The sequence below is a fragment of the Salvelinus sp. IW2-2015 genome, linkage group LG17 (assembly GCF_002910315.2).
Source record: "Salvelinus sp. IW2-2015 linkage group LG17, ASM291031v2, whole genome shotgun sequence".
NCBI classification, from domain to species: domain Eukaryota; kingdom Metazoa; phylum Chordata; class Actinopteri; order Salmoniformes; family Salmonidae; genus Salvelinus; species Salvelinus sp. IW2-2015.
Genome location: NC_036857.1, coordinates 1 through 10364, shown reverse-complemented (window position 1 = coordinate 10364; position 10364 = coordinate 1). Strand labels below are relative to the sequence as shown.

At 42.4% G+C, this 10364-nt stretch overlaps 1 protein-coding gene across 1 annotated transcript in view; it reads left to right on the top strand.

The window, feature by feature from the left end:
* Positions 1-3145, top strand: part of LOC111976532 (AMP deaminase 2) — a gene marked incomplete at its 3' end in the record, with an annotated part of 66184 nt that extends 63039 nt beyond the window's left edge. The window contains 4 exon segments of the mRNA XM_070448154.1: positions 97-112; positions 248-454; positions 3034-3126; positions 3128-3145. Of these exon segments, the coding sequence (XP_070304255.1) occupies positions 97-112; positions 248-454; positions 3034-3126; positions 3128-3145 (334 nt within the window).
* Positions 3146-10364: the final 7219 nt, after the last annotated feature.

Here is a 10364-nt window from a genome sequence, read left to right as displayed (position 1 = left end):
ACACACACACACACACACACACACACACACACACACACACACACACTTGTCAGCCTCCACAATCTCTCTATTTCCCACCACTACCATGGGGACAAGGCCTCAGTCAACTACAGTACGAGCTTGTGACCACCTGGTGCCTTTCAAACATGGCGGCTGCTGTAAACGTTTCCAAATCAAACGGTTGCTCTGTTCTATCGACAATGTTTCCAGTCCAAAGGGACAACGGCCCCGCAACAACAACACATAGTGTATCATCATGTCTTCCCCTTGTCCCCTCCAGGCCCCTGTGCTGCAGTACCTGTACTACCTGGCTCAGATCGGCATCGCCATGTCTCCTCTGAGCAACAACAGCCTGTTCCTCAGCTACCACCGTAACCCCCTGCCTGAGTATCTGTCCAGAGGACTCATGGTGTCACTGTCCACAGACGACCCTCTACAGTTCCATTTCACTAAGGTTGGTGAACCCCAACGACGTATATAAATAAACACTATGAATACTGGTATGTGAATATATACTATATTATATGTCTATGGTGCCTTGGTCACTAGCTAGACATCTTTCCATCCAATTGACAACAGATTTTCATGAAAATTTTCTAAAAATCTACATTGAGAAAATATGCGCATTTTCCCACCAGCGGTGGTGTTTCCACCAAACTGACAAATCAGTAATAACGTAGTTCACACAATGTACTTTTTCTCTTCAGTTTTCATGTACCCGAATAAAAATATACCTTCAATATGTTTCCATCGCATTTTCATCTCTACTGATTTTGTTTTGTCACAAAAAAAACAACGGTTGTGTTAAATAACAAACGTTTCTACTCTGGTCTTGGTGCCTGCGCTCCAGACAACAGCTCTCAGATACAGGGCGGGTAGGCTAGTCTACACCATGACATTATTATGGAGAAGAGTGAAAATATTTGTATTTGTCAAATGGCAATAAAGCATCGATCATCATGTCATCAGAATAAGAACCGCGATATTTCTTGGAAAGGAGCGATCATCAGTATTTGCGAATAGACCATGTTCTGATAGGTAGATAAGTAACTGTGGAGACTAGACCATGTTCTGAATATAACGTTTTGTTCTGAATAGGTAGATATATAACTGTGGAGACTAGACCATGTTCTGATGGTAGATAAGTAACTGTGGAGACTAGACATGTCTGATAGGTTAGATGAGTAACTGTGGAGAATAACCATGTTCTGAAGGTAGATAAGTAACTGTGGAGAAATAGAACATGTTTCTGATAGGTAGATAAGTAACTGTGGAGACTAGACATGTTCTGAATAGGTAGATAACTAACTGTGGAGAATAGAACCATGTTCTGATAGGTAAGTAAGTAAACTGTGAAGCCTAGACCATGTTCTGGCGGGTAGATAAGGTAACTGTCGAGAATAACCATGTTCTGATAGGTAGATAAGTAACTGTGGAACTAGACCATGTTCTGAATTGGGTAGATAAGTAACTGTGGAGACTAGACCATGTTCTGATAGGTAGATGAGTAACTGGGGGGGGGGGAAGTGGAGAATAGACCATGTTCTGATAGGTAGATAAGTAACTGTGGAGAATAGACATGTTCTGAAGGTAAGATAAGTAACTGTGGAACGAGTACCAATATGGTTTCCTGGCGGGTAAGATAAAAGCAACTGTGGAGACTAGAACCATGTTCTGAATAGTAGATATGGTAACTGTGGAGACTAGACCATGTTCTGGAGGGTAGATAAGTAACTGTGGAGACTAGAAACATGTTCTGAGAGGGTAGATAAGTAACTGGTGGGAGACTAAGACATGTTCCTGATAGATAGATAAGTAATTGTGGAGACTAAGAACCATGTTCTGGAGGGTAGATAGTAAATTGTGGAGAAATAAACCGTGTTCTGAGGGTAGATAAGTAACTGTGGAGAACTAGACATGTTCTGGATGGGTAGATACTAACTGTGGAGAATAGACCATGTTCTGATAGGTAGATAAGTAACTGTGGAGATAGACATTGTTCTGCAAGGTAGATAATAACTGTGGAGAATAGACCATGTTCTGATAGTAGATCATAGACTGTGAAGCCTACATGTTGGTCGGGTAGATAAGCAACTGTGGAGAATAGACATGTTCTGGAGGGGTAGATTAAGTTAACTGTGGAGAATAGACCATGTTTCTGGAGAGTAGATAAGTAACTTGTGGAGAATAGACATGTCTGGAGAGTAGATAAGTAACTGTGGAATAGACATGTTCTGGAGAGTAATAAGTAACTGTGGAGACTAGACCATATGTTCTGGAGGGTAGATAGTAACTGTGGAGACTAGACATGTTCTGGATGGTAGATAAGTAACTGTGGAACAGCCATGTTTGGATGTAATAACTAACTGTGGAGAATAGACCATGTTCTGGAGAAGTAGATAAGTACTGTGGAGACTAGACCGTGTTCGGAGGGTAGATAGTAACTGTGGAGACTAGACCATGTTCTGATAGGTAGATAAGTAACTGTGGAGACTAAGACCATGTTCTGGAGAGTAGATAAGTAACTGTGGAGACTAGACATTGTTCTGATGGGTAGACTAATAACTGTGGAGACTAGACCATGTTCTGATAGGTAGATAAGTAACTGTGGAGACTAGACATGTTCTGGAGAGTAAGATAAGTAACTGTGGAGACTAGACCATGTTCTGATGGGTAGATAAGTAAACTGTGGAGACTAGACTATGTTCTTGGAAGGTAAGATAAGTAACTGTGGAGAATAGACCATGTTCTGATGGGTAGATAAGTAACTGTGGAGACTAGACATGTTCTAAGAAGAGAATAAATAAAGTAAATAAATAAGTATGTGAAAGTGAACAGTCTGTACATAGCATCTGATTCATGCTTGGAGCCCTCCTACTGGGGCCCTCCTGCTGGGGCCTCCCTCTGGGGCCTCCCTGCTGGGGCCCTCCTATCCTGACTCCTAGAGCTGGTGTTTCTGGGCCTTCTCAGGTGAATGTCATTATCAGGATGAACATATGACATAGTTATGTACTCATGCTGTCCCGTTCCCAGGAGCCCCTGATGGAGGAGTACAGCATCGCTGCTCAGGTGTGGAAGCTCAGCTCCTGTGACATGTGTGAGCTGGCCAGGAACAGTGTTCTGATGAAGCGGTTTCTCCCATAAGGTACTACTGCCTTATCATTACCAGCGGATTATCAAGTTTCTACATTATTTACTTGAGCATTCTATTCCCTACTGACATTATCTACTACTGTTAGCCTGTTATTACTGTTAGCCTGTTGCTACTGTTAGCCTGTTGCTACTGTTAGCTGTTCCCTACTGTTAGCCTGTTATTACTGTTATCGCTGTTTGCTACTGTTAGCCAGTTCCTACTGTTAGCTCTGTTCCTACTGTTGCCTGTTCTACGTTTAGCTAGACCGTTCCTCTGTTAGCCTGATCCTACTGTTAGCCTGTTCTACTGTTGCCTGGTCTACTGTTAGACCTGTTCCTACTGTTACCTGTTCCTACTTGTTAGTCCTGTTTTACTGTTAGCTTTTTCCTACTGTTTAGCTGTTCCTACTGTTAGCCTGTTCCTACTGTTAGCCTGTTCCTACTGTAAGGCCTGTTCCTACTGTTAGCCTGTTCTACTGTAAAGCCGTTACTACTGTTAGCCTTGATCACTGTTAGCCTGTTACTATGTAGCCTGTTCCTACTGTAAGCCTGTTCCTACTGGTTAGCTTGTTCTACTGTTAGCTCTGTTCCTACTGTTAGCCTGTTCTACTGTTAGCCTGTTCTACTGTTAGCCTGTTCCTACAGTTAGCCTGATCCTACCTGTTAGCCTGTTCTACTGTTAGCTGCTTTCTATTTTTAGCCTGTTTTTCCTACTGTTACTGTTCCTAGCTGTAGCCTGTTTTCTACTGTTAGTCGTTGTTCCTACTGTAGCTTGTTCCTACTGTTTCTACTTAGCCTGTTCCTACTGTTAGCTTGTTCCTTAGCTGTTACTACTGTTCCTACTGGTAGCCTGTTCCTAACTGTTTAGCCTGTTCCTACTTGTACGTTCTACTGTTTACTTGTTGTTTCCTACTGTTAGCTGTTCCTACTGTTAGTTGTTCCTACTGGTTAGCCTGTTCCTAAACTGTTAGCTGCTACTACTGTTTAGCTTGTTCTACTTGTAAGCCCTGTTCTACTGTTCAGCTTGTTCCTACTGTTAGCCTGTTCCTACTGTTAGCTTGTTCTAACTGTTAGCCTGTCCCTCTGTAAGCCTGTTCCTACTGTTAGTCTGTCCTACTGTAAGCCTGTTCCTACTGTTATCTTGTTCCCTACTGTTAGCTTGTTCCTACTGTAGCCTGTTCCTACTGTTAGTCTACGTTCCCTACTGTTAGCTTGATCTACTGTTTAGCTTGTTCCCACTGTTAGCTGTTCCGTACCTGTTAGCTTGTTCCTACTGTTAGCCTGTTCCTCTTAAGCTGCTACTACTGTTAGCTTGTTTCCTACTGTAAGCCTGTTCCTACTGTTAGCTTGTTCTACTGTTAAGCTTTTCCTACTGTTACCCGCCGTTGTGTTCCTACTGTTAGCCTGTTCCTACTGTTAGACTGTTCTACTGTTAGCCTGTCCTACTGTTTCTTGTTCACTACGTGTTATCTTTGTTTCCCTACTGTTTAGTTCTGTTCCTTACTGTCTAGCCTGTTCTACTGTTAGCTGTTCCTACTGTTAGCTTGTTCCTACTGTTATCTTTTCCTACTGTTAAGCTTGTCCTAACTGTTACCTGTTCCTACTGTTAGCTTGTTTCCTACTGTTAGCCTGTTTCCTAACTGTAAGCCTGTTCCTACTGTTAGTCTGTTCCTGACTGTTAGTGTTGTTCCTACTGTTAGCTTGTTCCTACTGTTAGCGCCAACTGTTCCCTACTGTTAGCTTGTTCCTACTGTTAGCCTCTGTTCCTACTGTTTAGCCTGTTCCTACGTTTAGATCTGTTCCTACTGTTAGCTTGTTCCTACTGTTAGCTTTGTTCCTACTGTTAGCCTGTTCCTACTGTTAGCTTGTTTTCTACTGTTAGCCTGTCCCTACTTGTACCACTGCTATAACTGTAGCTTGTTCCTACTGTAAGCCTGTTCCTACTGTTAGCTTGTTCCTAACTGGTTCGCTCTGTTCCTACTGTTAGCTGTTACTACTGTTATTTTCTGTTCTTACTGTTAGTTGTTCCTACTGTTAGCTACTGTTTCATCTACTGTTATCTTGTTCCTACTGTTTATCTTTTTCCTACTGTTATTGCTGTTCCTACTGTTAGCCTGTTCTACTGTTAGTCCCTGTTCCTACTGTTATCCTGTTCCTACTGTTATCTCTGTTCTAACTGTTAGCTTGTTCCTAAGAGTAGCCTGTTCTACTGTTAGCCTGTTCCGTACGTGTTAGTCCGTGCTGTTCCTACTGTATATCGTTTTGTTCCTATGTGACCTGTTTGCTTGGTTCCTACTGGGAGCCTGTTCCGTACTGTTTAGCGTGTGTTTCCTACTGTTAGCTTGTTCCTACTGTGAGCTTGTTCCTACTGTTACTGTTACTTTTGTGTCTCTTACTGTAGCCTGTTCCTACTGTTAGCCTGTTCCTACTGTAGCCTGTTGCTACTGTTATCGTTGTTCCTACTGTTGAGCTTGTTCCTCTGTTATCCTTGTTACTTACTGTTACTGTCTTGTTCCTACTGTTAAGCCTGTTTACTGTTAGGCTGTCCTACTGTTAGCCTTGTTCCTACTGTGTATCGCCTGTGTCCTACTTGTTAGCATCGTGTTTCTCTACTGTTAGCGTTTGTTCCTACTTGTTAGCCTTGTTCCTACTGTATGTATCTATCTGTTATCCGTTCATTCTGGTTCCTAACTGTTAGCTCTGTTTCCTGACTGTTTATCTCGTTCTACTGTTAGCTTGGTTCTACTACTGTTACTTAGCCGTTCCTGATGTTTCCTTGCCTGTTGGTTAGCTGTTTACTGTAGCTGTTTCTAACTTGTTAGCTTGTCCTACTGTAAGTGCCTACTGTTAGTTTTATTCCTAGTCTAGTATCTCTGATCACTCTGTTAGGCTGTTCCTACTGTTATCGTTGCTCCTACACGTGTTACATTGTTCCTACTGTTTAGCCGTGTTCCTACTGTTAGCCCTGTTACTACTGTTAGCTGTTCCTACTGTTAGCTTCAGTGTCTAACGACTGTTAGCGCTGTTCCTACTGTTAGCCTGGTTCTACTGTTCTATGACTACTGTTACTACTGTTAGCCTGTTCTGCTTTCTACTGTTAGCTCTGTTCCTACAGTTAGCCTGTGGTTTCCTACCTGTTAGCTCTGTTTCCTAACTGTTATCATGTCTCGTTCCTACTGTTATGTGTTTCACTACTGTTAGCGTTTGTTCCTACTGTTAGCCTGTTCCTAATGTTTCTTTTGTTATCTGTTTAGTCCTGTTTCCTACTGTTAGCCTGTTTCCTAGTAGTATCTGATTCCTAATAAGGTTATCACATGTTTCTACTGTTATTTTGTTCCTACTGTTAGCTTGTTCCTATGTTAGCTAGTGTTTCCTACTGTTTAGCCTGTTCCTCTACTGTTAGTCTGTTCCTACTGTTAGTGTCCTACTGTTAGCCTGTTCCACTGTTTACGTTTGTTCCTGATCTGTTAGCGCGTTCCTACTGTAGCCTGTTCTACTTGACTGTTAGCTTTTGTTCCTACTGTAGAGCCTGTTCGTGATCTGTTAGCTTGTTCCTACTGTTAGCCTGTTCCTACTGTTAGCTTTTCTACTGTTACTGCTGTTCCTACTGTACGCCCTGTCCCTGACTGTAAGCCTGTTCCTACTGTTAGCTGTTCCTACTGTAAGCCTGTTCTATGTTCTTACTGTTAGCTTGTTCCTACTGTTAGCCCTGTTCCTACTGTTTATCTATGTTCCCTGTTATTCTCTGTTTCCTAACTGTTAATGCTGTTGTTTCCTGACTGGTGTAGTGCTTGTTCCTATGTTAGCTCTGTTCCTACTGTTGAGCCTGTTCCTACTGTTATTCTGGTCCTACTGTTATCCTGGTTCTGTTTCCTTCTACTGTTTAGCTGTGTTCCTACTGTTAAGCTTGTTTCCTACTGTTAGCCTCCTCGTCCCTGATCCTGTAAGCTGTTTCCTACTGTTAGTCTGTTCTACTGTTAGCTTGTTCCTACTGTTAGCTTGCTTCCTTTAGCTTGTTAGCTGTTCCTACTGTTAGCCTGTCCTACTGTTTAGCCTGTTTTCTACTGTTAGTTTTCTTTCCTTCTGTTAGCTTGTTCCTACTGATGTTAGCTTGTTCTACTGTTAGCCTGTTCTACGTTAGTTGCTTGTTCCTATGTTAGCGTGTCCCTACTGTAACCTGCTACTACTGTTAGCTTGTCCTACTGTATTAGTCTGCTGTTCCTACTGTTATGTTTCCTACTGTTGCGCTGTTCCTTTAGCCTGTCTATTGGTTTTTGCCTACTGTTAGCTTTCCTACGTTTGCCTGTTCCTAAACTTGTTCATTTGTTCCTACTGTTATCTTTTTCCTACTGTAGTCTGTTCCCTACCTGTTAGAGCACTGTTCCTACTAGTTGTTCTACGTTGTTCCTACTGTTATCCGTTCCTGTACTGTTTCTTTGTTTCCTACTGTTAGTCTTGTTCCTACTGTTAGCGTTCCGTACTGTAGCCTTTCTACTGTTAGTCTGTTTACTTTAGCTTGTTCCTACTGTTAGCTCTTGTTCCTACTGTAGCCTGTTACGCTCCTGTTTGCTCTGTTAGCGCTAGCTGTTCTACTGTTACTGTACCTGTTCCTACTGTTATCTTGTTCCTATCTTGTTTAGCGCTGTTATACTGTTAGCCTGTGTTCCCTACTGTTAGCTTGTTCCTACTGTTAGCTTGTTCCTTACGTGTTGAGCACTGTTTCCTACTTTTATGTCTTGTTCTACTGTTAGCTTTGGTTCCTATGTTAGCCTGTTCCTACTGTTTAGGCCTGTCTCTAGCTGTTAGCCGTGTTCCGACTGTAGCCTGTTCCTACTGTTGGAGCTGTTCCTACTGTAGCTGCTCTATGTTAGTCTTTTCCTACTGTAGATGCAGCTGAGCTTGCTTCCTTACTGTTAGCCTGTCGTTATGCTACTGTGTTTTACTAGCCTTTCCTACTTATCTGTCAGCTTAGCTTGTCTACTGTAGCTGTTTCCTACTTTAGCTGTTCTTTAGCTTTGTTCCCTGTACTGTTATTTTAGCCTGTTCCTACTGGTAGCTTTACGCTTGTTAGCCTTTACCTACTGTTAGCCTGTTCCCTACTGTTAGCCTGTTCCTCACGTAGGTTCTATTTCTGTTCTACTGTTACTAGTCCTAGTTCTATCGTGTTTATTGCGTTGTTCTACTGTTAGCCTTGTTCCTACTGTTAGCTTCTTTCCTTATCTTAGTCTTTCCTACTGTTAGCGTTCCTACGTATGCGCCTACTGATGGTCTTGTTATTGTTCCTACTGTTAGCTTGTTCTACTGTTTAGCCTGTTGTTCCTACTGTTAGCCTGTTCCTACGTTGTATTAGCTGTCTGTGCCTGTCTCTACTGTTAGCTTGTCCTACGTAGGCCGGTTCCTACTAGCTGCTCTAGTGCTTGTTCCTACTGTAAGCTTTCCTAACTGTTAGCTTGTTCTACTGATTAGCTCTCGTTTCACTTAGACTGTACACTTTAGCCATGTTCTGTATCTTGTTCATACTTACTGTTCTTATCCTGGTAGCCAGTTGTTCCTACTGTAGCCTGTTCCTACTGTTCTAGTTCCTACTGTATTCTCGTAACTGTTCACAGTACCTTCCTTGTTACTTGTTCCTTACTGTTAGCTTTGTTCCTACTTATCTTTGTTCCTACTGGTTAGTGTTCCTCTACTGTTTACGTACCTGTTCCTACTGTTAGTCTGTCACGTTAATCCTCCTACTTGTTAGCTGTCTAGTTAGCGTCCATTTACCTGTCTACTGTAGCCTCTTCCTACGTTATCGCTGTCTTCTCTGTTAGTCTTTTCACTCGTTGCTTGTTCCTACTGTTAGCCTTGTTCCTACTGTTAGCATTGTTCACTACTGTTCACTGTTAGCCTGTTTCCTTAGTACCTGTTCCGTACTTGTAGGACTCTGTTTCCTACTGTTAGCTTGTTCAGCTGATCCTCGTGTAGCCTGTTCCTACTGTAGCTTGTTCCTGACTGTTAGCCTGTCGCCGTACTGTAAGCCTGCTACTACTGTTAAGCTTGTTTCCTACTGTAAGCCTGTTCCTAACTGTTACGCTTTGTTCCTAACTGTTCGCCTGTTTCCTACTGTTAGCCTGTCCCTAGCGTTATTTATGTTCCTACTGTTAGCTTGTTCCTACTGTTACCTTTCCTTACTGTATCTTTTCCTAACTGTTATCTTTTCTACTGTTAGTCTTTCCCTACTGTTAGCCTGTTCCTACATGTTAGTCTGTTCCTACTGTTATCTTCTGTTCCTACTGTTATCTTGTTCCTACTGTTAGCTTGTTCCTACTGTTAGCCTGTTCCTACTGTTAGCCTGTTCCCTTAGTCTGTTCCTATTTTAGTGATCCTCGTTAGCGCTACTGTATATCTAGCTGTTGTTTCACGTCCTGTTCCACTGTATGCTTGTTCCTACTGTTGCCCTGCCACTGTTAGCTTCCTACTGTTAGCTGTGTTCCTACTGTTAGATGTTCTACTGTCTTCCTAACTGTTAGCTTGTTCCTGACTGTAGCGTTGTGTCCTACTGTTAGCCTGTTCCTACTTTACCTGTTCCTACTGTTAGCCTGTCTAGTACCTGTTCTTACTGCTTATTTCCTCTGTTGTTCCTACGTTAGCTCCGAGCTTTAGTTCCTACTGTTTAGCCTCCTTTTACTGTAAGCTTGTTCCTACTGTATAGCTCTGTTCCTACTGTTAGCCTGTTCCTACTGTTAGCCTTCCTACTGTTACGTTTCCTATGTAGCCTGTCCTATCTTAGCTGTTTCTTACTGTGAGTCTCCTACTGTAAGCCTGTTCCCTGTTATCTTGTCCTACTGTGCTTGTTCTACGTTGCCTGTTCTACTGATCGTCTACTGTTAGCGCCTACTGTTAGCTTGCCACTGTTACCTGTCTACTGTTAGCTCCTCTGTTTCGTCCTAACTGTAAGCCTGCTACTACTGTTATTTTCCAAGCCTGTTCCTACTTTATTATGTACTGTTTCCTACTGTTAGCTTGTTCGTTAGCCTTCATTCTGTTAGCTACTGTTGCCTGTCACTGTTAGTTATGTTTTTGTTCCTACTGTTGAGTTCCATTAGTTCCTACTGTTAGCCGTTCCTTACTGTTAGCTTGGTCCACGTGTTCCAATTTTTTTCCATGTTACCTTGTTCCTACTGTTTAGCTCTGTTCCTACTGTTAGCTGTTCCACTACTGTTAGCCGGCTGTTCCCTACTGTTGCCTGT